This window comes from Mesoplodon bidens, assembly GCF_964165515.1.
Source record: "Mesoplodon bidens genome assembly, chromosome: 18".
Taxonomy (NCBI): Eukaryota; Metazoa; Chordata; class Mammalia; order Artiodactyla; family Ziphiidae; genus Mesoplodon; species Mesoplodon bidens.
Window position 1 is genome coordinate 12,879,888 of NC_138175.1, and position 27,782 is coordinate 12,907,669.

Sequence of the window (27,782 nt, forward strand, 5' to 3'; positions counted from 1 at the left end):
AAAGGTGTGGGGGGGCGGGTAGGGGGATGCCGGACGTGTAGAGGGCTAGTCCTGAGCTCAGGAAATGAAAGCCAGCCATGCTTAAAAAATGTTTAAAAGAAAGGGGGAAAAAAAGGTCACAGCACCTCTAGGAAGGACAGAGAAGCAGATTTGAGTCCACACAAATAGAATACCCCAAATCACACTGGGATACAGAGTTGGTCTGGGGACTGACAGCTGCCACCAGAACTCCTGTGCCCATTACCTCTGGAAGTGAGGGAGCTGCCCTCATCATTGCCATCAGTCACCAGAAGGGATTCTGGAGGTTGCTGGCTTCTGATTCTCAGCCTGGGTGTGGCCTTGGATCGGTGAGACCTGGATGGTAGACCCACATCCTCGCTGCAAAGCAGCAGGTCAAGGGCAATCTGGCACTTTCCATTTCTTTTCTTGCAGGGAGCAGAGGTATACTGACCTCGAAGCTGAAGCTTCAGGATGCCTCAGTTGGGGATCCGTTAAGCTGTAGAAACTTCAGGCCCCATAAAGCCCCCATCTGCCCCTGCTCACAGTAGCATGGAGAAGGTATTTAAAACCCAGAATTTATTAATGGAGACTTTGGCTTAGAAAGACTAAGGTCACATAGCTTAATATATGGGCTGGAACTCAAACTCCTATCTTTGACTTCAATACTTACGGTTTTAACAAGTAAACTGAACTGGGGATGCAGCAGAGGACTCCATCACAGGCTTGGAAAAGCCAGATCATTACCCAGAGACATGGGGCTCTGGGTCAGGGAGTGGTCCTGGCATTTTGTTTCTTTGTTTCCAGTTTTATTGAGAAAGAACTAACATACATCACTGTATAAGTTTAAGGTGTACAACATGATGGTTTGATTTGCATGTATTGTGAAATGATTACCACACTAGGTTTAGTTAACATCAGTCATCTCATTTAGATACAATAAAAAGAAAAGAAAAACACAATTAAAAATTTTTTAGGGCTTCCCTGGTGGCTCAGTGGTTGAGAGTCCGCCTGCCGATGCAGGGGACACGGGTTTGTGCCCCAGCCCAGGAAGATCCCACATGCCGTGGAGCGGCTGGGCCCATGAGCCGTGGCCGCTGAGCCTGCACGTCCGGAGCCTGTGCTCCGCAACGGGAGAGGCCACAGCAGTGAGAGGCCTGCGTACTGCCAAAAAAAAAAAAAAAATTAAATTTATAACTGTTATAAGAGATGAAGATTTAGTACCTCCACCTCTCCTCATCTTCTCTCCAAACTTTTATCATACTTTTAATTATATAATTGACCTACAGTACTGCATTAGTTCCAGGTGCACAACATAGTTACTTGATGTTTCTGTATGTTACAAAATGATCACCACCATCCTGGCATTTGTCTGCAGACATCTCAAGGACCAGAATGATGAATGGTGGGCAGTTGGCTGGGACAATGGGGCCACTGGGGATAAAAGCAGCCTGCTGGCCCTGCCTGGAAGGAGCGCATTAAGTGGAGGAGTCGGCTAGGAAGTCTCCAGCAATGTGGTATGTTCAGGCAAAGAAGGTTGAGCAAGAGTTTCATGGAGCCAGAGGCTAAGAACAGGGAGACACTGATCCCTAGTGGGGTTCAGGAAGGCATTTGGGGGGCTTAGAGCCCAGCCTGATAGTAGCATCCCACAAGTTTCATTTGCCCGTGCTTGGGTCACTGATGACACAATTAACAGCCTTTGCTATGTGACTCATCCATTCTCACCTGTCTCCCAAGTTTCCATGATAGCGATGACTGGCTCTTGGGTGTTGCTCTCTGCATATGGGACCCTCTGGGCAAGCCTCTGCATGAGCTACAAGGCGCAGCAGGTTCTGAGCAAGGCTCTAGGTGAACCCACATCAGGTTTCAGGACAAAGATAGGCAGTGCCAGTCCAGTGTTTCAGTGAGTCAGCCCAGGGTTAGGTCCTGGGGACATAGTCACAGCCCGTGCTCTTGTGGGGAGTGCAGATGCTAAATAAATAGTCCTACAGATAAATATGCAACCGTTAAGTGTCGCTTGTGCTCTAAGAATAAATAAGAATGGATAGAGGCTGACCTACTTTAGTATGGAGAGTCAGGAAAACATTTTCGAAGAGGAAACATTTGGTTTGAATAGATAGGGACTTCCCTGGTGGTCCAGTGGGTAAGGCTCCGTGCTCCCAATGCAGGGGGTCCGGGTTCAATCCCTGGTCGGGGAACTAGATCCCACATGCATGCCACAACTAAGAAGTCCGCCTGCTGCAATTAAAGATCCCGTGTGCCACAACTAAGACCCGGCACAGCCTAAATAAATAAATAAATATTTTTCAAAATAGGTAGGAGTTAATCGAGCATAGGATGAAGAGGCAGAGAGAGACTGAGGGATTGGTCTCTTTGGAGTCAAGGTTCCTTGGCAAAATAAAAGACTCAGTCCTGGAAATCCAAGCTCATGGGATGGGAGAGGCCCCAGGACATGACTGAGTTTGTGTGTCTGTGGTAACGACTACCAGAAGTAGAACTGCTGGATCAAAGAGCATCCATGTTTTAAATGTGAAATTGCCAAATTACTCTAAAAATGGAGTACTGACTTACGTTCTCTGGAATGGTGTCAGGAAGGCCCTTGTCACCCTTTTCTATTGACCCCCTCCGCATCATCTGTACAGGGTAAATCATTTTCATTTTTACCTACCTGATGGAATATTATGCAGCAGTAAAATGAAATGAACTATCAAACCATGAAAAGACATTCAGGAGGGAACCTGAGTGGAAGAAGCCAATCTGAAGAAGCTACATTTAGTATGATTCCAACTATATGACATGCTGGAAAAGGCAAAACTATTCAGACAGGAAAAAGATTAGTGGTTGTGAGAAATGGAATATTTCCTGCCATGTCAGTAAACAAAGGATGTCATAGCCACCAGCGATTGCAACAGAGCTGGTGAGCCCTGAGGGAACTCAGGAAGGAAAGAATACCTGCCATGTAGCAGCCATCAGACTGCAGCCACTCCCCATGGTGAGCCCTGAGGAAACCCAGGATGTGAAAATACAGGATACTGGCCCCAGATAGCTGAGGTGCACATCAAAGGAATGATTTCAGTGAGCCCAGGCTCTTTCATCTTCCCATACATAGAAAAGCACTAAATTCCTTAACTTGACATATCTGGTTTCCCTAATTAACAGTAATCTTTTGATGTTCCCGACTACCTGCCCCTTGTTGCAAAACTCTTATGTATTCTAGCTCCCCACTCACCTCCTCGGAGCAGTTTCTCAGAGCTATCTGAAATGCTGTCTCCTGGGTTGCAGTCCTCATTTTGCCCCAAATAAAACTTAACTTGCAGCTCTCACGTTGTGTATTTTTTTTAAGTCAACAGTTGCCAGGGGTTGTGGGTGGGAGGGGAGGGATAAATAGATGGAACGTAGAGGATTTTTAGGGCAGTGAAAATACGCTGTATGGTGCTCTAATGATGGATATATGCCATGGATGACATGTATGTATAATGATGGATATACATTTGTCCAAACCCATGGAATGTGCCACACCAAAACTGAACTCTAAGGTAAACTATGGACTTTGGCCGATTATGATGTGTCATTGTAGGTTCATCCTTGGTAACAAATGTACCATTCTGGTGGGAGATGTTAATGGGGGAGGCTATGAATTGTGTGAGTGCAGAAGGTACATGAGAAATCTCTGTAGTTCCCTCTCAATTTTGTTGTAAACCCAAAGCTGCTCTAAAAAATAAAGTCTTTAAAAAACAAAACAACAGCAAGGGGCTACTGAGTTTGGTGTGGTAGGCCAAAGGAAGAATTCTAGGAGATGGGGAGAGAGGGGGTCAGATTATGTACGACCTTGCAGGCCTTGTGAGGACTTTGGCCTTTATTTGGAGTGAGATGAAGGGTGTCCAAAGCTACTTTTGTTCTATGGCCCTCCTTAGTTGAATAAATAAATATAAATATAATGTCATCTATATGTGACATAATATATAATATTTATAATGTCATAGATATTTTAAAAAATAGAACAAGTACCCAAAATATTTCATTATCATTTTACTGCCTATGTTAATATCCTGAATTAGTATATTGTTAGTTTTGCAAGTTTTTGAACTGGATTTAAATTGAATCACACTGTGGGCTTCTTTTTTCTGCAACTTAGATTTTCCCCTCAAATTTACATTCCTGGGATTCATCATGTTGTTGCTTGCAGCTTTAGGTCATTTCTTTCCACTACTGAATAGTATTTTATTGAAAATAATACAATTTTATTTATCCATCTCAGTGAATACTTGGCTTGTTTTTAGTTATGTACTGTTACAGTGCTACTAGGAACAATCTTGTCTGTATCTCCTAGTATGAATGCTATAGGATATTTACCTGGGAGTGAAATTGCTAGATCATGAACATCTTTTTTTTTTTTTTTGCTATACGCGGGCCTCTCACTGCTGTGGCCTCTCCCGTCGTGGAGCACAGGCTCCGGACGCGCAGGCTCACGGGCCCAGCCGCTCCGCGGCATGTGGGATCTTCCCGGACCGGGGCACGAACCCGTGTCCCCTGCATCGGCAGGCGGACTCCCGACCACTGCGCCACCAGGGAAGCCCGATCATCAACATCTTCATTCAACATTATTCCAGATGGTTATATCTGTTTACACCTCCAGAGTTCCAGCTGCCCTGCAACCGCAGTAACAATCAGATTCTCAGACTTTTAAATTTTTGGCTGTTGGGTGGTTGACAAATGATACCTCATTGTGATTCATTTTGTGTTTCACTGATTAATGAGGTTAAGCATGTTTTCCTGGGTTTTTTGGCCATTTGTATTTCTCTTTGATGAAGTACCTCTTCAGGTCTTTTGTCTCTTTCATCATTTGCTTATTGATTTTTAGGAGTGCTAAATGTTATTCCTATGTCAGTTATACGTATTGCAAATATCTTCTTCCAGTTTGTGGTTTGTCTTTATACTTTCTTTGTGGTAACTCTTGAATAACACAAGGTCTTAATTTAAAGTAATTACATTTGTCCATTTATCCATCCTTTATGGTCTTCACTTTTTGTATCTAGTTTAAGAACTCTTACACCATCATGAGACATAAGGATATTCAACATTGCCGTCTAAAAGTTTTATAGTTCTACATCTCACTATAAGTGAAACAAGGAGGGTGTGGATGTCTAAAAAACAAACAAAAACACCTAGTTTTTGTTTGCTTTATATTTGCTTCATAATTTTCTTGCAGGTTTGTGCCTTTCCTGGAGTTTGTATTGTTTTTCAGTGTTTTCCCATTGAGAGAAGAAACAGGTACCTTCTTCACCCTGTCCCTAAAATTTTGAGATTAACGATTTTGTCTATAGCTGAAATCAATTCCATTATTTTTCCTGAGGATACCCTTTCTTCTGTTCTAATCTGGTTAGGTGGCTGCTAAGACTTGCACAGAAGTCAATCTAACACTCCTGGTTAAATCCACCATTCCTTGTATTGCCCATCTTTCTCTTTCTTAGTCATCACTCTTTTACTTCGCTGGAGTACATACTCAGCTTCCTTAGAAAGGGCACATGTGGGACTTCCCTGGTGGTGTAGTGGATAAGACTCCACGCTCCCAATGCAGGAGGCCCGGGTTTGACCCCTGGTCAGGGAACTAGATCCCACATGCACATTGCAACTAAGAATTCACATGCCGCAACTAAGGAGCCAGCAAGCTGCAACTAAGACTCAGCACAACCGAATAAATAAATAAATATATATATATTTTAAAAAAGGGCATACGAAACATACATTCTCTGAGTCCTGCAAGTCTAAATGGCTTTTCAGAAATTTCTCAATTCCCAATCAGACTGAGGATAGAATTCTAAATTCAAAATAATGTTTCCTAATGTGATACATTATTGATTGTTATATAAGCTTAAAATAATTGGTTTTTTCACTTCTTATATACTCTGCTAGTCTGGGAAATATACCAAAAGACAGCATTGTTAAATATTTCATGACTTTTTGAAATACTTACTATTTTTGTTTTAGAAAAGTTTCCTGGTTGATGCAAAATCCCAGTTGTAGGGTTAGAGAACTGGCATTAGAAAGCTTCCAAAACAAAGGCTTTCAAAAAGGAACTCTAATAAACAATGTTGCTAATGTTCTTGAATTAAAAGGAAATATTACATATTTTGTGCACGATGCTTTTTTTTAAAATAAATAAATATTTATTTATTTTTGGCTGTATTGGGTCTTTGTTGCTGTGTGGGGGGCTTTCTCTAGTTGCAGCGAGCAGGGCCTATTCTTGCAGTGCATGGACTTCTCATTGAGGTGGCTTCTCGTTGCAGAGCACGGGCTATAGGTGTGAGGGCTTCAGTAGTTGTAACACGTGGGCTCAGTAGTTGTGGCTCGCGGGCTGTAGAGTGCAGGCTCAGTAGTTGTGGCACACAGACTTAGTTGCTCTGCGGTATGTGGGATCTTCCTGGACCAGGGCACGAACCTGTGTCCCCTGCACTGGAAGGCAGATTCTTAACCACTGCACCACCAGGGAAGTCCCACGATGCTTTTTTTTTTTTTTTTTCTTTTTGCGGTATGCGGGCCTCTCACTGTTGTGGCCTCTCCCGTTGCGGAGCACAGGCTCCGGATGCGCAGGCCCAGCGGCCATGGCTCACGGGCCCAGCCGCTCCGCGGCATATGGGATCCTCCCAGACCGGGGCACGAACCCGTATCCCCTGCATCGGCAGGCGGACTCTCAACCACTGCGCCACCAGGGAGGCCCCCACGATGCTTTTTAATTAATTATTTTTTAATTGAAGTATAGTTGACCTACAATATTGTGTCAGTTTCAGGTGTACTACATAGTTATTTGACATTTGCTTACGTTACAAAATGATCACCACTGTAAGTCTAGTAACCATCTGTCCCCAGTTATTACAATATTATTGACCATATTCCTTATGTCGTATACAATGTTTTTTAATTTAAAGTGAAGTTTCCCCCCAAAATCATTTCCTTCCAAATATTGAAGGTATTGCTGCATTGTCTTCCAACTTCTTTCACCTGACTGCTGAACCATCTGATTCTCATTACCAGATGCATATGTATGTACGTATTTATCTTCCTACCTACTACCTACCTACCTACCTGTCTACTTGCATACCTACCGCTGTCTGTCTACCTATCTACCCACCCACCCACTCACCCACCCGTCTATCTCTCCCTCCCTCCCTATCTATACCTAATTTCCTTTACTTTCCTATAGGTGGCGCTGCAGAGGAGGGCAGAGCAGTGCGCGCCGCACTGTAGCAGGAGAGACTTCCCCAGTAGGGGGCGTAGCCCATAGGTGCTGGGTCTCGGAGAGCCGTACGCAACGTCAGGGGCGGGAACAACTCGCCCCGCCCCTGCCATCTGAGGCGCCCTATGACTGGAGGGAGGAGCCATCACTTGGCAGTGCCGTTGGGGTGGGAGGAAGAAGCCTTCGGCCGAAGGTGACGCTGAGGCGACGGAGGTGCGGAAGCGGAGTGGGCCGTGAGTGAGAGCGAGCCACGGCAGCACTTCAGGCGCTCTCCCCCACCTCTCTGCAGTGAATGGCGGCGGGATGGAGCACGAGGGGAGCGGCGACAGCGGGGGATCGGCCGGGCTCCTGCAGCAGATCCTCAGCCTGAAGCTCGTGCCGCGCGTGGGCAACGGGACCTTGTGCCCTAACTCCACTTCTCTATGCTCCTTCCCAGGTACCGGCCCCGCCCCGCGCCTGCGCACTGCGTGCCACGCCGCGGCCGCCCGGCTGCGCGGCGGCGCCCCTTCCTCAGCGAGCAGGCTGGCACCCCGCCGTTCCGCCCGCTGGGGGCTGTTTTCCTCTTGGAAGAAGGTTCCCTCTCCCTTGGCCGAGAGCTGGGGTCCTTATCCCCTCCCCCTGTCGCTTCCTTGCCGGCCCCTCGGGCCAGGCCACCCCGAGCCCGCGCTGGGGACCCGTCAGTGAAGGGAGCTCAGTCACCGCCCGAACTGATCTTGCTCTTAGGAGTTTCCAGACGCCCCAGGTTCGGACATGAACTCGGCAGAGCCCTGTAGGCGGCCGTCCCTCCTTGTTTGGGGCACTGGAGGCGGTCATCCCCGCCCAGCCCCTTTCGTCCGCGCCGGCTTCTCGGCTTTCCCAGCTCGGACAGCGCATGGTCCCGGCCGGGCTGAGGGCCGTCAGTCAGAACTCACACACCCTTTGTTTCTAGCGTAGCCCAACCCCTTTACGCGGGGAGGTGGTCTACCGATCGCTACCACCCAAGTTCAAATCCACCCCCTCCACCAGCTTCTCTTTCTAGGAATCATTTTCTGAGACCTGTTGCCGAGCCTCCCACTCATGCGTTCGAGGTCTTTGATGCAGCTTCTTTCTGACTCTTACCTACACTGGCGATTCTGCTGGGCCTGAGAGCAGGGTTTTTAAAAGTTAGAAATCGAGATAGAAAGCTATCGTGCTCAGAAAACTGAGAGGAGGAGAAATTACTTGGGAAGGCCGAAAATAAAGCCTTTGACGGGAGAGCACGGTTGTGTGTTGGCCCTTTAAAGGCAAGAAGGCTGAGATAGGGGTGATTGAAGGGTGAGGTTGGGCTCTCCCGCAAAGCTGGCAGATACTATGACTCAGTAAACAATGCGAGAACCGGCCTGAGACCTGCAAAGGAAGGAGGGTTGGATTACTGACTGCAGTTGTAAACAAGGCACCTGTGATTTCTCTTTCGCTGGGCAGCGACTGCCAGGCGCCATTCAGCGGACACCAGGGACTTGATATGTATTACCTTCCTAGTATTTTCCCGGGCAGGTTTGTGAAATAGTTAATAAGATAACCGTGTTGGGGCAGATGCAGATGTTAGCTTGAAATCATGCCTAAAACGATAATCTGGCAAAAGGTATCAAAAGGTACTAAGATCACATTTGACAGTGACAACAGAAATATATGGCATTCTGGAGACACTGTCCAAAAAATGAAATGTTCATGCAGTCTGGAGGCAGCACTGAACTGGATCAGTCTGTTTTCATTGTTTCCTTACTTTTCCCACAACTCTTTATTTGGAAAATTTTCAAACCTACCGAAAAATTGAATGATAGTAGAACCAATATCTGTATGCCCTTTACTTAGATTCATTATTAACATTTTGATTCTTTCGCTTTCTCTCTAAATATATATATGCATACACATAACATTTTTACTTTCTGCGAGCCTTTTGAAAGGAAGTTACAGAAGTGACGACGCTTGATGCCTAATATTTCAACACGTATCATTGAAAATGAAGACATTTTCTGCCACAACAAAAAAAACACATCACACCCAAGAAATTTAACATTGATAGAATATTATCTAATGTATTGGCCTTATTTAGATTTTCCCAATTTTCCCAGTTCAAATAATGCCATTTTTAGCTTTTTTCTTTTTTAAAAAAAATTTATTTTTTAATTTTGGTTGTGCCGGATCTTCATTGCAGTATGTGGGACTTCTTAGTTGCGGCATACAAACTCTTAGTTGCGGCATGCGTGTGGGATCTAGTTCCCTGACCAGGGATCGAACCTGGGCCCTCTGCATTAGGAGCATGGAGTCTTACCCACTGGACCACCAGAGAAGTCCCTCCTTTGTTTTTTTTAAAATTCCAGGATCTAATCAAGGGTCCCACATTGCATTTAGTTGTCATGTCTCTTTAGTCTTGTTGAATCTAGAACAGTTCCTCCATCCTTGTTTCAGTTTCTTGAGACAGACATTTTTGAAATCCAGGCTAATTATTTCATAGAATGTTCCATAATCTAAATTATCTCATTTTTTCTTCATGATTAGATTCAGATTAAATATTTTTGTTCAAAATGCTGCCTACACAGGTGATGTTGCCCACTTCCCAGGGCACCTCATCAGGAGACATTTAGTGTCAGTTTGTACCTTTATTGATAACACTAGGTTTAATCATTTGGTGAAGATGGTGTTTATCAGATCTGTCCACTGTAAGGGTACCTTTTGTAATAAATCATGTGAGGTGATACTTTGAAACTGAATATTCTGTTCAATCTGTTTCGCTTTTAGTTGCCTTTTCTTTCTCTAAGAAAAGATTGAGATAAGTGAATTTGGAACAATAGTTTTAACATGTCATAGTAGAGAATCTGTAGCTAAGTGAATTGTTTTGCTTTCAGCAATTGTTCTGAAATATTAAACTGCAGTATGTATTTGAGTTTATGGGAACTTCTTTGAATATATAACTTGGGGGTGGTGATCACAGGAGATCATTCATTTAGCAGGTATACGTTGGTCAAGTTCAGGCTCTGGGCTGGGGGTATAAACATGCATGAGATAAAGCCCTTGACCGCAGCAAGCTGATCAGAATGTGATGGGTAAACACACAACCTCCCTGCTGTATCTCTTCTTTAGCTGGAATGGACAGTAAGTACATGAACTGTAATCCCTTTGGAGGCACCAAAGCCTGCTGACAGTGAATGTGGTTCACTGTCCTGATTCTGGAATTGTTTCTATTTTGGCCCCACAGAAAAGGTTCCTTGCATTTTATGCCAACTCGATATGGCAGGATCATTGCTCTGAAATAGTCTGTGGTTTATCACTGTCAGGAAGCTTTGAATTGATTTTTTTTTAAACCTGCATTTGCAATTTAGCTGTTTAGGTTTCTGTCTAACCCTCCTTATTGCAAGTTGTTCAGATTTCTTTTGTTGTTGTTGTCATTTTTAACAAATCTGAGTGCTATGAAAGGCAGATTTTTTTTCCCTGTATCAGGAATAACATTCACTTTCTGAAGGTATGAATTTCCTTATACCTTCAGTGTCAAAGTGTTATCTTCTGATAAACTAAAACCCACTAATGTTTTGGTTGTGCCATTGCTGGAATCAAGAATAGGTCACCCTTGGATCAGTCATTTACTCATTCAGTCAACAGGTATTTACTCAGTGTCTATTGTGTGTCTCTTGTTTTCTAGGCACCAAGTAAAGGTGTGTTAGTAAACAAAAGAACTTTCATTCTAAAGGAGAGAGAGAAAACAAAATTTAAAAGTATGGAAAAGACTAACATAACATTGTGAAGCAACTATACTCCAATAAAATTTTTTTTTTAAAAGTATGGAAAGGAACAGATGGTGGTGAGCGTAAGACAGGGTAGGGGGATAGTAAGTGGCAGGTGTTGTGTGTCAAGTGGAATGCTGTTTTACTTAAGGTCACAAGGAAGCCCTCTCTGATGGTGCCATTGGAGAAGAAATCTGAAGGGAATGAGGAACAAGCCACGCAGCTGTTGGGAGAAGAGCCTTGTGGGCGAGGGGCAGCAGGTTCAGAGGCCCTGGGACCGGAGCTTGTTAAGCAACATGAAGGAGGCCAGTGCAGTGGGTGGAACAGGGTGGGCAAGGCAGGGAGAGGAAGTGAGGTCAGATCCCAGAAAGCGATATTAGAGGGTTTTGAGCAGAGGAAGGATGATCTGACTTACTTTTTTTTTTTTTTAAGTATACAATTTAATGATTTTTTGCAGAGTTTGCAGCCATCACAAAAAGCAACTTTAGAATATTTTCATCACCCCAAGAAACCTTGTTCCCATTAGCACTGACTTTCTGGCTTTGTGTGGAGAATAGGTGGAAGACCAGATCAGGACAGATAAGATCCAGCCAGGCTAGGCCCAAGAGACCACTGGGATTGAGGCAGGCCAGAGGGGCACACAGAAACAAGGGATGAGTGGGCAGTTAGGCAATGGCCTCAGGAGAGAGGTGGCAGCCCACTGCTGGTAGTCCTGGTGGGCAAGGTATCGTTGTTAGGAGAGGAAGGGTGTCTAGGAAAAACTCGCTGTTTTCCTTGACTCTCACACTGCTGCTACACTCACAACACTTCTGGCGCCAGATGTGTGGTTTTTCCATGTATCAAGCAATTCTGGGGCACCAGTTGGGTGTCCTACAATTCAACTCAGTTCTGACACTGGCTACTTGGAGTTAACATCCAATCCCACAGGTTAAAGGCTCAGTTCCACAAGACTGCCCCAACCCCCAACTTCAGATGCCAGTCAGAAGTCCAGGTTGTCCCACGTGCTTCTGACCAGCTGAGGTTCCCATGTCCTCCTTCTCGTTCAGTTTTTTTTTTTTTTTTTTTTGTGGTACGCGGGCCTCTCACTGCTGTGGCCTCTCCCGTTGCGGAGCACAGGCTCCGGACGCGCAGGTTCAGCGGCCATGGCTCACGGGCCCAGCCGCTCCGCGGCATGTGGGATCTTCCCGGACCGGGGCACGAACCCGTGTCCCCTGCATCGGCAGGCGGACTCTCAACCACTGCACCACCAGGGAAGCCCTCGTTCAGTTATTTTGCTAGAGCAGCTCATAGAATTCAGGAAAACAGTTTAGTTATTGGGTTACTGGTATATTACCAAGGATATTAAAGGTTAGAAATGAACACCAGATAAAGAGGTACATAGGGTGAAGTCTGGAAGGGTCCCCGAGCACAGGCGCTTCTGTCCCTTTGGAGCTGGGGTGGGCCACCCTCCCAGCACATAGATGTTTTCACCAACGCAGAAGCTCTCTGAACTCTGTACTTTTGGAATTTTGATGGAGGTTCATCACCTAGGCATGACCAATTATTAACTCCCTTCTAGCCTCTCTCCCCTCTCCAGAGCATGGAGGGTGGTGCTGAAAGTTCCAAGCTTATAAAATCATGGCTTGGTCTTTCTGGTCACCATCCAGGAGCCCACCAAGAGTTGCCTCATGAGAAAAAAAGACACTCCTGGAAATTCCAAGGGATTTAGGAGCTCTGCATCAGGAACCAGGGTCAAAGACTAAGTATTAGAACAAAAGATTTTCCTTGCACCATTATCTACAAGGGTTTTAGGAGCTCTGTGTCAGGAATCAGGAGTAGAGACCAGTACATATATACTAGTATTTCACAAGGGAACAGATGGATCCCCTGGCAGGTAGGTGGGGTTGGGTAAGAGAGGGGTCTCACAGTGGGCAGTGTGGACAGATGCAGGCTGATGGGCAGTTAGCATCTAGGCAGTCCAGCATCGAGTTGCAGGACTGAGTAGCACTGCAGTTCCCAGGACCGAGGCGGTTTACTTAGAACCCTGGCATCAGAGGCACTGGCTGTGCTCATACAGTTGTTCGACCTGGAACATGAGGCAGAGTGGGGCCAGCTGAAAGGATGGCTGGGTGCCAAGCCTCACGATTCCCACTTCCATTTCTGCTGATTGGAGCCAGGTTGGTCTTGAGGCCTTGCTTGGAAATGAGGTGACTCAGCTGCGGAGGCTAGAGGGCCGGGGAGCCAGCCGTTACAAACCCCTTTTGTTAACACAGGACTCACCTAGAGGATTCTGAAATCTGTCTGGCTTTTCTCTTTAACTCAGGTATCTGTCTGAAAAATATTCTTAAAGATACAAACACCCTGTGGGCAGGGATCTTTGTCTTTTTAAAAATTTTTGTTTTTGTTGTTCACTGACATGCCCAGCATATGGAATGGTCTCAGTAAGTATTATATTTGCTGAATGAATGAACTCTCAGTTGCTTGTATTAGTTTGCTATTGCTACTGAATCAACTTACGACAAATTTAGTGGCTTAACACAACACAGATTTATCATCCTACGGTCCTGGAGGTCAGAAGTCCAAAATGGGTCAGCAGAGCTGCCTTCCTTCTGAAGGCTCTACGGAGAATTTGTTTTCTTGTCTTTTCCAGCTTCTAGAGGTCACCTGCATCCTTTGGCCTATGGCTCCTTCCTCTGTCTTTAAAGCCAGCAGCGTAGCATCTTCAAATCTCTCTGACTCTGACCCTCTTACAAGAACCCTTGATTACATTAGGCCCAACTATAAAATCCATCCCAAGATGCTTAATCGAATCACACCTGCACACTCCCTTTTGTTATGTAAGGTCGCATTTTCATAGGCTCTGGGGTTGAGGATGTGGGCATCTTTGGGGCCCCTTCTGCCACCAGTGCTTCGTCTGATTTCCCCTTATAATCTTTTTTTTTTTTGAAACCACCTCGATGGCAGTTTCTCTTTTTTTAAATTTATTTATTTATTTATTTTTGGCTGTGTTGGGTTTTTGTTGCTACGTGCGGGCTTTCTCTAGTTGTGGTGAGGGGGGGCTGCTTTGCATTGGCGGTGCGTGGGCTTCTCATCGCGGTGGCTTCTCTTGTGCACTCTAGGTGCGTGGGCTCAGTAGTTGTGGCACATTGGCTTAGTTGCTCCCTGGCATGTGTGATCTTCCCAGACCAGGGCTGGAACCCGTGTCCCCTGCATTGGCAGTCAGATTCTTAACCACTGCTCCACCAGGGAAGTCCCTCTCCTTCTAATCTTTTATTTCAGATTAATAACCTGATTTATTCTTCAGCATGGGGAAATGATGTGACTTTAGCTGCCAGAGTAAACAAAGCTGAAGATAATGCACTTTAATTGAAACAGTGAACAAGGAAATACTGTGAGATATGTAAACAAAGATTTTTGACCATGTGTTGACCCAGGGGAATGAAAAGTACTATATGATAATCAATAAATAGCTATTAAATAGATGGCAAATTAAGGCGCAGTGGATTAAAGGGAAATCACTTAGTTTTTTTTTTTTTTTTGCGGTACGTGGGCCTTTCACCATTGTGGCCTCTCCCGTTGCGGAGCACAGGCTCCGGACGCGCAGGCTCAGCGGTCATGGCTCACGGGCCCAGCCGCTCCGCGGCATGTGAGATCTTCCCGAACCGGGGCATGAACCCGTGTCCCCTGCATCGGCAGGCGGACTCTCAACCACTGCGCCCCCAGGGAAGCCCAGTCACTTAGTTTTTTAAAAATGTTTTATTGATTGAGGTTTGCCTTAACTGTTACAGTCCTGTAATAATCCCATCCATCTGAAAAGTGTTTTATAAATTGTACTACTCATCTAATGTAATACAGCCTTTTTTTCCTACTTAGAGTGACTTAAGTGATGCGATGTAAAATAGGTAGGCACTGAGCTAGCTGATGGATGTAGCTCGGGGTTATAGGAAGGTGCATAGTGCTTCCCCTTCTCAGAGACTCAGGGAGGAGCTGACCTGCTGTGCCAGATCTTGTTTGCAAACAGATTCCTTTCAGCTTTCCGGAAAATGGAGATGTGAGTTGATAGCCCAGCAGGCCTCCTTGGGCAGGTGCTGTGCTCCCTGAGAAGTGGGAACAGGTGAGCAGGTGAGCGTTGATGTCTGCTAGGGCTGCTAGAACAAAATACCACAGACTGAGCGGCTTAAACAACAGAAGTGTATTTTCTCACAGTTCTGGAGACTGGAAGTCCAAGATGAGGGTGCCGGCACGGTCAGGTTGTGGTGAGGGCCCGCTTGGGCCACCTTCTTGATATGTCGTCACATGATGGGGAGAGAAAGAGAACAAGAGACAGAGAGAGATCTCTCTTCCTCTTATAAGGCCACCGTCCTGTCGGATTAGGGCTGCCGCACATGAATTCAGTCCATGGCAGTTGAGTAGAACACCCGAGTGTCCAGACCCACTTTTACTGAAGTTACCAACTTAGTGTGTCTCTGGCAGATCAAGGCCTCACCTGCCAGTTCACTGCCCCGATGGTTCTGTGACAGCCAGTAAGAAGCCAAGCTCCAGCAGTGCCTTGAGTTGCTGCGGAAAGCAGTGCTTGTCTCTCAAATTTGGGGCGCTCCAGCAGAAGCCCCGTGACAGCAAGGCCCAGGAGTGGTCTCATGTCATTGGTGGCAGACAGCAGCCAGGACGGCAGCTGCTCTGGGGTCTTGGAGGCAGGTTTGTATCCCGTTTGTCCATGCCTGGGTAGTGGCATTCCTGGTGTCTTTATAGAGTTCTGTGCACACTGGGTGGTGTAATGGAGTTCAGAGTCTCTTAAGTGATTTGGGGAGGAGCTGGGAAGGACTGTGGGATTGAAGACGGGTTACTGCTTTAGCAGGGAACTGCATGACGCTGTCCTGTGGCTTGGGGATGAGCTGGCAGTGGGTGGTACACAAGGGGGCCTTGGGCGGGGGAGGCCAGGGTGCAACAGCAGCGGCCCAGGCAGGAGGGATTTATCAGGGAGGGGCAGTACCTGAACACCAGACTCTGCAACCTCTGGAGCTGCTGCCAAGAAGAGAGGGCAAGTCTCCTGGGCCGTGGAAGCAAGAAGGGCTGGTGCCCGAGGCTGGAAAGGAGCCTGCAGTGGTATCTGGTAGAGTAAGTCCCCTACGTACGAACGAGTTCCGTTCCGAGAGCACGTTTGTAAGTCTAATTTGTTCATGAGTCCAACAAAGTTAGCCTAGGTACCCAACTAACACAATCGGCTATGTAGTACTGTACTGTAATAGGTTTATAATACCTTTCACACAAATAATACATAAACACAAAAAATAAAGACATTTTTAATCTTACAGTACAGTACCTTGAAAAGTACAGTAAGTAGTACAGCACAACAGCTGGCATACAGGGGCTGGCATCGAGGGAACAGGCAAGAAGAGTTACTGACTGGAGGAGGGAGAGGAGGTGGGAGATGGTAGAGCTGAAGGATCGCCAGCAACAAGAGACGGAGGGCAGGCTGCAGTTTCACTCACGCCTGATGTTGATGGAACACACGTTCACATCTTTGAAAGTTCGCAACTTGAAGGTTCTTGTGTAGGGGACTAACTGTACAGGTTTGTTCCTGAAGACGATGGGGACCCAAACCCTGAGGACTGAGAATCCTGCCCACAATTTCTGATAGACACTATTGACTGGAAAGGGGTTTTTTGTTTGTGTGTGTGATTTTTTTGGTGGAGGAGGAGCAGTAGTTAGTATACATATATTTTTCTACATATTATACATATATATTTTTTATGTTATATATATTTACGTTTTAAGCTTGGGACATTACTATTTAATCACTTTATACTCCATATTGCATGATTTAGACTTGGTTTAACAATTTGCCAAACACCATCAAACAAAATAGACAAGTTTCAACAGTATTATAAAATTATTCTGAAGATGTATCTTGTTCAACAGAAAGGAAAAGAAAACTCATACCAGTGGTTTGAAACCTTTTGTAGCGATCTGATAATTTGTCACCAGAACAGAAGTACAAAAACACCCTCAGTCGTTTGTTATTTTTAATAAGCATTGAGCCGTAGATGAGGTGTCCCTGATGTTTTTATTGAGAGCCTTCCATCCAAAACAAGAGTGAGGGACTTCCCTGGTGGTCTAGCAGTTAAGACTCTGCGCTCCCAATGCAGGGGGCCTGGGTTCGATCCCTGGTCAGGGAACTAGATCCCACATACTGCAACTAAGAGTTTGCATGCCGCAACTAAAGATCCCGCATTGCCGCAACAAAGATCCCACATGCTGCAACTAAGACCTGGAGCAGCCAAATAAATAAATATTAAAAAAAAAAAAAAGGACTTCCCTGGTGGCACAGTGGTTGAGAATCCGCCTGCCAATGCAGGGGACACAGGTTCGAGCCCTGGTCCGGGAAGATCCCACATGCCGCGGGGCAACTAAGCCCATGCGCCACAACTACTGAGCCTGCGCTCTAGAGCCCACGAGCCACAACTACTGAGGCCCATATGCCTAGAGCCCTTGCTCCGCAACAGGAGAAGCCACTGCAATGAGAAGGCCGTGCACCGCAACAAAGAGTAGCCCCCGCTCACCACAACTAGAGAAAGCCCGTGTGCAGCAACAAAGACCCAATGCAGCCCCCAAAATAAATTAATTTAAAAAAAAAGAACAACCAAGAGCGAGACATCCTAATCTAGGTGTATGTAGAATATGGTATTAACTGAAACTTTGACTTAATATGTGCAGAGAATTAGTGCAGCCATCAGTGAGAGTGTGGAGGGTGCCTGGCGGGGATTTGGCCCCACCTCTAATCACCCCTGGCTCCCTAACCCCTCCTCCCCCTGCGCCCAACAAGAGTAAAAATAAAAAGAAATTGATTTGGGAAAAACCACACAAAACAGTGTGCTTACAACTCAAATGCAACTTCAAGAAAAGCCCCTGGCCCTCCCCTTTGCCACTCTCCCCTCTCCCCCAGCCCACTGATGCTCCTCATTGGTCGCTCTTTTTTTTTTTTTCCGTTTTTTGGCTGCGCCCCACGGCATGTGGGATCTTAGTTCCCTGACCAGGGATTGAACGTGCACCCCCTGCACTGGGAACGTGGAGTCTTATTCACTGCACCACCAGAGAATTCCCAAGCTTTTTTTTTTTTTTAGTTATTTATTTTTGGCTGCACTGGGTCTTTGTTGCTGTGCGTGGGCTTTCTCTAGTTGCGGTGAGCAGGGACTACTCTTCATTGCGGTGCGCAGGCTTCTCTCTCACTGCGGTGGCTTCTCGTTGAGGAGCACGGGCTCTAGGCGCAAGGGCTTCAGTAGTTGTGGCACACGGGCTCAGTAGTTGTGGCTCACGGGCTTAGTTGCTCCGCAGGATGTGGGATCTTCCCAGACTAGGGCTCGAACCCGTGTCCCCTGCATTGGCAGGCGGATTCTTAACCACTGTGCCACCAGGGAAGCCCCCGCTTTGTTTGTTTTATCAAAGTAAAAAGTGAATGGTCATAAACCCTCCCCCAGCCTATCCTATTCCCTAGAAATAACAATTTTCTGTATCTTAATATGTATAAGAGGTGGCACGGAGGATGAGGGCGTTGCTTCCAGCGTGGCTCAGCCTGGGCTCTGCCTCGTGCTGCAGCGTGGGCGCCAGCAAGTGTCCTCACCTCCCTCTGCTTCCGTTTCCTCATCCAAGCGTCAGAGATACTAATATGTGCTTCATAGAGCTACTCTGAGAATTGCATAAGTTAATATTTGTCAAGCACTTAAAACAGTGCCTGTGCATGTTGTAAATATTAAATAAACATGTGTCCAGACTCTTCTGAGTAGACAGAAGCATTTACACACATTTGTTTCTTTTGTTTTTTGTTTTCACAAAAACAGGATCTTATTCTACATATTCTGAAACTTAGGTTTTTTTACTTCCCACTGTGGCTTGGGCATCTTACCCCATCAGTTTTTTTTTTTTTTTTTTTTTTTTTTTGCGGTACGCGGGCCTCTCACTGTTGTGGCCTCTCCAGTTGCGGAGCACAGGCTCCGGACGCGCAGGCTCGGCGGCCATGGCTCACGGGCCCAGCCACTCCGCGGCATGTGGGATCTTTCCGGACCGGGACACGAACCCGTTTCCCCTGCATCGGCAGGTGGACCCTCAACTACTGCGCCACCAGGGAAGCCCCACCCCGTCAGTATTTAAAGAGCTGCTCCTACTTTTATTGATTGTGTAACATTTCATTATGCGGATATACCATAACATGTTTCACAAGTCCTCCATCGACAGACATGCAGTTGGTGTCTAGTTTTTGCCAGTACAGACAGTGCTGCCAGGAACCTCGTGACCTTGTCCTTGCCCTTGTGTATTCCAGGAAGTAAAATCACTGTGGCAAAGGGTATGCACAGTTGACTGTTTTGGATATGCACTTCCAGTTTACCCTCCAGAGGTGGCTTTCTAGTTTGTGTTCCTACTGGGAGTGTAGGTGCCACCTGTGAAGTACTGTGCTGACAACCCTTTACTGCTCAAAAAACCTTTGATGGTACCTTCTAGGGCTTACATGTTGAAGTCCTTAGTTTGGCCTTCAAAGCCCCCCGTAATGTGACCCCATCTACCTTTGCATCCTTAACTACTGATACTCTTATAAACCCTTTGCTTTAGTCAGGTCAGCGGTTTTTAACCAGGGTAATTATGCCCACAGGGGACGTGTGACAATGTCAAGATATTGTGGTTGCCACAACGGGAGAGAGTGCTACCAGCATCCAGAGGGTAGAGGCCAGGGGTGTTGCTCCACATCCTACAGTCAACAGCCTCCCACAACAAAGAGTTAAATGGCCCAGACGTCAATAGTGCTGTGGTGCAGAAACCCCAGTTGAGCTGTTGACTGATCTTTAAAATTGCCTGGTACTTACCTGCCTCAAGTGCAGGGATGGACAACAGATTTCATCTAGTGTGACACCTTCATTATATCCATATATGGGTAAAGAGCTCTCTTGAGAATTCTGAAGCCATGCCTGGGCCCACTGGGGGAAAATGTTATGTCTGCCATTTGCTAAATTGTAAAGTCATGAGGGCAGGATGGTATCTCCTCCTTTTTTTTGTATTTTCCAAGATATCTCATGCATAGGTTTGTATACATAGTTGTTGGACAAATATTTTAATGTTTCCTGAGTTACTGTCATCCTAAGAGGGATAGAGGTTCTCTGAAGGAACCATTTCCTCTTCTAACCTGCCCTCTCACTTGCCATTTGTCTTGAAGCGAAACATTTACATATTCTGGTATTTATTTCATGTCTTAAAGAGCTTTGATACCCTAATAGGTGATGGGTTGATATTTACTGCATTGTCTTGAAAATGATTGTTGAATGAATGTAATTGTATATAGAGCTTTTCCATTTGAGATGAGTGAATAATCAAGAAGGCAGGGACGGTCATCAGGCATTGACTGCATAGCACCCTGTCAGTGGTACTTACATTTGTCCTTATGGGAGGGAAATCATTTAAGTGAATTTTCAAATCCGGGTGAACCTTTTCTTCAGTGTTTGGGAGTACAGGTAGCTTGTCAGGGGTTGGCCAACCTTTTCTGTAAAGGGCCAGATTGTAAATATTTTAGGCTTTGCAGGTCATATGGTCTCTGTCACTGTTTCAGCCCTGCTCTTGTAGCTTAAAAACAGCCATAGACAACACTGAAGTGAATGGGCATGGCTGTGTTCCAGTAAGAGTTTATGTACACAGACAGGTGGTGGCCATAGTTTACTTATCCCTCCCAAACCATCAGTGTTTGGATATTTGACTGATGAACCTCCATTGCAGCTGAATGGTTTTGAAAATGAAATAACTGGGCATAGTGACTACCCTTTTGTAATGATTGCACTGGGAAAGGCAGTGATGTACGACCTTTCTTTGCTCTCCCTTGTAGAGATGTGGTATGGTGTGTTCCTGTGGGCACTGGTGTCCTCTCTCTTCTTTCACGTCCCTGCTGGATTACTGGCCCTCTTCACCCTCAGACATCACAAATATGGTAGGTTCATGTCTGTAAGCATCCTGTTGATGGGCATCGTGGGACCAATTACTGCTGGAATCTTGACAAGTATGTTAGACATTAAAATACAGTCAAAATGTTTCATTTGACTAGTTAGTTAATTTTAGGAACCAGTTTAGAAACATGTCTCAGTGAGATGAAGAAGAAAGAGTGATCTTTAACCACAGATCCTGGTTTTTTTATGTATTGTTTTTTTTCCTCACCCCAGTCCCCCCTTATTTGGCTAACATCTTTGACTTACTGAGTCAGATTTTGTCTCGCTGGCTTCAGGGAAGCCATGTTAAGCTTTGTGAGATAGATCTTTGAAACAGGTCACTAGCCAAAGAAGATATTTGTCTTTTTGGAAGCTACTGCTCCTTTCTCTTCAGCTGTTACTTCACTGATCTGTGACCTTGCAAGCTGGTTAACAAATTACTTCCACTCATCCAGGTGTAGTTATTTTAAGGATGGGAGAATAATTCTGATGACAAGAATTATTGTTTAGAAAAATACCTGGTTGTTTTTTCCTCTCAGGACTTTCTGAATAAGAATTGGAGTAACATTCGTAATTATAAATTATTTTTACCTGTCTGGTGTTTTTTTTGGGGGGGGAGGTGTGGCTTTTATTCATGTCGAAGGGATGAGAATAAGTTTAAATCATTTTTAAGCTCATAATGAAATACAAATAACATGCATATTCTATATAAATTAAAAATTATAAGAAAGCAAAGATAAAAATCCTCCATTACTGCATTCCTAAGTGGTATCCACAGTTTGCATTTTGGTATATGCTTTCAGACTTTTTTCTAGGTATACATGGACACATAAATTTTTTTCACTGTGAATTTAAACCTTGAGCTTCAAGCAGAAATCTCCCTCTCTCTTTGACTTGGATTTTTTTTGGGACAAGGTGGCCTAGTTTCTCTGTGTTCCGTAGATGATGAAACCTTTGTGATAACACGGGGGAGGAGGCCAGTTTTCTCCTGTTTGCATTAAGGAGTTTCCATAACGGGCCTTAAAAAATATTTGTAACTGTATCACCTACTGCTATCTTTAGAGACCCTCTGCTCCAGGTTCCTTGCTGGATTACTGGCCCCCAGGACCTGTTTCAGATTTCTCATCAGTAAAATAGGGATGCTGTGTGATGACTAAATGAAAAAATGTGAATATAAAATACTGAACCAGAATATCTACCATATAGTAATTGTGCAGTAAATGTCGTGTTAATGTCCTTCTTCGACGCTAGTGCATACAATCTGTTCCCTTCCCATTGTGCTGCTCCTTCTGGTTTGCTTTTTCCTGTCTTCCCTTTATCATCCAAATCCCACTTTGGGACCCAGTTCAACTTCTTTAAGCTTCTTCCGACTCAACCCACTTTTTTTGGAGACAAATTACAAAGGGGCCCAATGGAACATGTGCCTTTCAGATGTCAGTAGCACAGTGTTTGTGCATTGCCTCTGGCGGTGGGCATTTCAAAGTCACAAATGTTCCTGGCAACCAACACAGGTATTGATTAGTGTTGTTCTTTCTTCTCCTTGAAATATGTCAATATACCATGACATCACATTTGTAAAAGGTGTAGACACTTGATTAAAACACTATATTTCATCTTGCATTATTCAAAATCTACTTCATGTTTGTGTTTCTGTCTTGTGTCTCCAGCTAGCTTCTGTGACCAAGGAGAATTCTGTTTGGAGCATTTTGAGGTGGGGCAGGGGGCGGCGGCAGGACAGTCATCTGAGATGTTCGGATCTGTTATTTTCAAACTATTGAAATCTTGACTTTCCTTATACAATGCTGAGTCCCTGTGAGCAATTCAGGGTACCTAGGTAGAGAGAGATATTTGTTTTGTTTTATTTACTCAATTTCTAGGAAGTTACAGTGACTAACATAATAAAAACGATTAATGATGTGGGTAACAGAAAGGACTCCCCAAGTATCCCTCACCTCTCACCCTTTGAATGAATAGCAACTTGATAGGCTTAGGGTCCCCCTCTTTTCCTTTTCCCACCCCTTTCTCCATCCATTTCTTGAGGGGAGCTCTGAGTATAGTACAAAGTAGGGTGGGGTTTCCCTGTGGCTGCTCCTGAAATATTTCTTGCTCAGTCCCACAGGGAAGATTCTTTGTCATTTATTGCCAAGAGTTTGTTAGGTACCTGTTAAATGCCATGCGGAATAAGAGATGTTTTTGAGTTTGTAATCAGGTTAAGTGGAAATCGCCGTCGTTGTGATTTCAGCTATGACTTCCAGGTGATTTTATTCAATAAATCTAGGAGACTCTCAGTTTAAAGGATTCACTTTTCAACACAGAAAAACACTTGTCAGTGATTTGCAAACCATATAAGGAATACTTAAAACCTAGAGTAGTCAGCAAACAAAACATTTCTGTAATGTCTAAATTTTAATGTAAAAAATTTAGAACATTCTACTGGTAGAATTTTAAGTGCTATATTTTCCTGATTATATTAACCTTTTTTTAAAAAATATTCTTGAATTTTTGAACAGGTGCAGCAATTGCTGGAGTGTACCGAGCAGCAGGAAAGGAAATGATTCCATTTGAAGCCCTCACCTTGGGCACTGGACAGACGTTTTGTGTAGTGGTGGTCTCCTTTTTACGGATTTTAGCTACTCTATAGCACATACCCTCGTGCTATGATGGCGAACCTAAGTTTCATAGAATCCTCAAAAATAATACAGTATGGAATGTGTTTTCTTAGTTCTTCAAACGGGAAGCAACTTGGATGAAAAGGTATATGAAGAACAACATTTCAGTCCTTTCTTCAATTTGAAGCTCCAGGAATTAAAGATCTTTTTGGACTCATTGTTCTCAACCAAAACAAATCAAGTTTCTTTTCTTTCTTTTTTTTACATATTTAATTCAGGCAGTTTTACGGGTGCACCTTTATGCAAGTCAGGTCAGCAGTGCTTCTGGGTTGGCATCCTTCACACTGAAATTTATAATGTTCTGTGAGAAAATGCAACGTTGCATATTTCAGAGAAATTATGGATCATATTAGTGTATTTCTGAGCAGCGTATACTGTACTAAAATCTAACTTGATCTAATCTTGATTAAAATTTGGCAAACTCATCTCTTGCTACATCTTCATGACAGTTAAGTGCCAAGTAGGTTTTGGTTGAATATAGTGTTGAGAACAAATTTGGTGAAATATGTTGCACACACAAAAAATCTATAACTCAAGTAGTGGCTTTGATTCCACTGTTTAAAGAAAAAGGAGCTAACTACTGAATGACGTGACATTTTTATGGATAACTATCCTGACCTGTGATTATTTAATATATTTTAAGAGATGTGAATTTGTGTTTTTGAACATTTTATCAAAATAAGCTAGATAATTGAGACTTTTTCCCCTAAAGCTCCTGTACCACCTCTTCCTATCACTTTTATTCTATTGCTTTTATTTAGTTTAATTGGAAACATACCCTATTAAAGAGTTGGGAGTTGAAAATTTTCACCCAGATTGTTTAGGACACTCTTTGAACATTGAGGCACACGCACAAAAAGATACTTTAAACGTTCTGTTACTGTTTTTCTTAGTGACTTTGGTTTACTCATGGCTCTTGAAAAATTGTATAAGTGCAGCTTAAACTAGATTTAGTGGTTATGGATTTCCTAGTCTTAATGTGGTTACCTAGTGGTGGGTCTTCAGCTCACCTTCACAGTATTGGGTATCACTCCCAGAAAGTTTAATTTTCAGATATGCCTTCTGCTGTGCCCTTTACATTTTCCTTCAAGAGAATTTATATCCTTAAAGAGAATTAAATATCAGAGTTTTTTAAAACCCAATTTTAGCTATTTTAATTTTTCTTCTAATGCCTAACTTACTTTTTCATTTAAAGTCCTGAAAACTGTAACCTTCAAAAGAAAAAGGATTGCAAAACTTATCCAACTTTATTCTTACCACCTAAACTGTTCTGTATGAAATACAATCGATGTTTGTTTTCAAAATAGTTTCTGGTAATTAAATCTGACATTTTTAAAGGAAAGTTTTCATTGTGAGTGTAAGGCTAACTGCCCATGAGGTCATGTGCAGTTCTATTTGATTTAAAGCAATATGCACTCTGGCTTCTGATTAAAAAAAAACAGCCAGGAGGACCAATTTACCAGGGATAGTCAAAGAGCAAAATTACAAAGGATCACAAAAAGTAACTGGACATTTTCTTTTAACTAATCGGCCATTAGACCACTTATCAAAATTATAGTGTTATATACACATAGACTAGGTGGAAAATTACAGGAGTTGGAATGTAGGCAAATGTCTTTACAAATTCCCCAACAAGATTACTCTCCAATGCTCAAACCTTTCTTTCAAGCAAATTTTTTTTTTTTTTTTGCGGTGCGCGGGCCTCTCACTGCTGTGGCCTCTCCCGTTGGGGAGCACAGGCTCCGGACGCGCAGGCTCAGCGGCCATGGCTCATGGGCCCAGCTGCTCCGCGGTATGCGGGATCCCCCCGGACCGGGGCACGAACCCGTGTCCCCAGCATCGGCAGGCGGACTCTCAACCACTGCGCCACCAGGGAAGCCCTCAAGCAAATTTTTAAGTCTTTAGTTGAAGACTCCATTTTTCAGTTCAGTGAGCTGGATTTGGAAAAGTGGCCCTTCAGTTTAAGAAATTTGTTGTAGGAAATGATTTTAATTATCTCTATTGAAGGATGCCTCTTAGCATTCTCGCCTAAAACATTCCTTTGGATAGAATTTCACAAATTGAACATGGGCCAGTGGTCAGTGGGCTCCTCCCCCTAAATACTAATTTTTGAACATACTGATCCATGATTTATTTGGTTTATTTTTCTTTTAGAGCCAAGACACAAACATTAATGCATTTTGAAAGTTGTGTTCGGTTTCATCTGTTTGTTTGATTATCCACTCTTTTCAAAAACTTCAAATGTAAAATGTATCTTCAAATTATTGAATGTTTCATCCATCCCAGTATGTGAACATTCTCCTGTGAATAAGTGTATATAGACTTTATATAGCTTGAGCTTTGTGACTTGAAATGTTTTCAGGGAGAAACTATTTGAATGATAAGGAATGTCTATTCCCCCTTAGAGTTTATTTTTCTTTTTAACTTCTCATCTCAAATACACAATTAGTTGGGGGTGGTTGCCCAGATGAAAAAATATTGGCATTTGTGTTGAACATTTTATCTTATCACATATAGCTTCTGAGAAGTTTTGCCAACTACTGACTTTCCTAGAGACACGTGCAACCACCCCTCCCTTAGCTGTGCATCCACTTTTCCTTTTTTTTTCCTTTTTTCCTTTTTTTTTGGAGGCAGCCCCAACCATAAAAAGCTGATTTCTGGATTCTTTAATATTGAGGTTTTAGGGTAAAGGCGTTTCATGTAAACTTAAATCCATATACAAATGACTAATGAATATTCCAAGATAAAGATGTCTCTTTGTGCTATTAACTCATTTTTTTTCAGCATAACATTACCTAGGAAATGTCTAAACTAGGTGAGAAAAAGTTCATGCAAATAATTATCTTTAAGCCCTTATGTTTTCTAAGTCTTTAAATTGTATTTTAGTTTTTGATTCCAAAAGCTGCTCTGGTTTGAATTAAGTTCTTATTACAACTGCAGTGCATACCAACCTTCCCTAGGAGACCACTTCCTGGAATGTGAAGTCCTGGTGCCATTAGCTGTCCACATGCAGAAGGTTCTGTGTACGTGCGTTTCTTTTTTGTGCACTCTGTCAGGCTGGTTGTGGCTAAAATCAGCTCAGCTTTTTGTACTAGATTATTTCACCAAATGCTACAGTCAAAATGATCTAATCTTTGTACCATAGAAAATTATTTAAATTTTATTTTTCTACTGACATTTCTAATTCTGGTATATATGTTTATCAATAAAGAGTTACTTTTAATTCTGTGAACTAGAACTGTTATTTCTTTTTCAGTGGCCAATGAGTTTAATCTTTTGTAATAAGGTTTTCCAACTTAAGTTCTTTTTTAGTACTTAACATATATGCTTAACTGTATTTCTTTTATGTTCAAGTCACTAGTTTATGGTAAAATTTTTGTCCAAAGATCTGATTAAACTGTACTTACATGTGAACTTGAGTCTTATTAACTCCACTTTGTGAGCTATATATTACCATCAAGAAGCTTTTGTATGATTACACACTGGGATGGCTGAAAGCTGATATAGTTTGTGAAACACATGTATTATTTCAGTAGTAAGTCCACATGAAGAGAGGCTCCAAGGTTGGTTTAGCCTTCTGTGACAGCGTAAATCTTTTTCTGCTCTGCCATTTTCAGTAAAGTGCACAAATCTTAAATGTATAGCTTGATGAATTTTTATGTATTTATACACTTAATGCGAAGTGGTGGCACTTTGATCAAGATACAGAATGTTTCTAGCACCCCTGAAGGATACATGCAGAGTTCAGCCAGGAGCCCCCAAGATACGTATCCAGGACCAAACAGAGGAGGATCTTTTCTAAAAAGGTGATAACCCAACACAGTGGAAAGAGACTATGGTGGATGAGGGGCTAAAGGTGCTGAGTTTGGCAGGAAGGACCCCAAGACAACATGGTAATAGTGAACCAGGAAACTTGTAGGGAGTTGGGATTTGTACTGTGGCCAGCTGGAGAGATTTGTCTAAAGGCATTGCTCAGTTCCAGCCTATTTCTATTGATATTTTGTGGGATTATGTGCCCAGTGTTGCCAGATTCTCCAGTTTTTCAAAGGAAATTGGAAATTAGATTATTTGAAATCTCTTAATTTTTAAGTGCTGGTATATTGGGAGTTCCCCAAACCAACAAACAATTCTTGGACACCAGCAGTGTGTCCAACAATTCAACTCAATTCTGACACCACCCAGAGATAGCACCAGATTCTATAGGTTAAGG

The 27,782-nt window shown here is 43.7% G+C and overlaps 1 protein-coding gene across 2 annotated transcripts; it reads left to right on the forward strand.

Annotated features, from left to right (window-relative positions):
- The first annotated feature begins 7,369 nt into the window (after positions 1-7,369).
- TMEM170A (transmembrane protein 170A) lies at positions 7,370-26,804 on the forward strand. 2 transcript variants are annotated; one of them, XM_081217256.1, is made up of 3 exons: positions 7,370-7,667; positions 20,807-20,977; positions 23,414-26,804. In XM_081217256.1, exons 1-3 carry the CDS (start codon positions 7,535-7,537, stop codon positions 23,542-23,544), a joined length of 435 nt encoding a protein of 144 aa, XP_081073382.1. In that variant the 5' UTR covers positions 7,370-7,534; the 3' UTR covers positions 23,545-26,804. The 2 variants fall into 2 exon arrangements, with proteins under 2 accessions (XP_081073382.1, XP_081073383.1); XM_081217257.1 differs by having other exon boundaries at positions 7,374-7,667; positions 20,807-20,908.
- The last annotated feature ends 978 nt before the right edge of the window (positions 26,805-27,782 follow it).

Excerpts from the sequence above, each read along its gene's own strand:
- TMEM170A (XM_081217256.1), top strand. The coding sequence starts at position 7,535 with ATGGAGCACGAGGGGAGCGGCGACAGCGGGGGATCGGCCGGGCTCCTG. Across the intron at positions 7,668-20,806 it reads TTCTCTATGCTCCTTCCCAG|AGATGTGGTATGGTGTGTTC; the intron begins GTACCGGCCCCG and ends TCTCCCTTGTAG. Across the intron at positions 20,978-23,413 it reads TACTGCTGGAATCTTGACAA|GTGCAGCAATTGCTGGAGTG; the intron begins GTATGTTAGACA and ends ATTTTTGAACAG.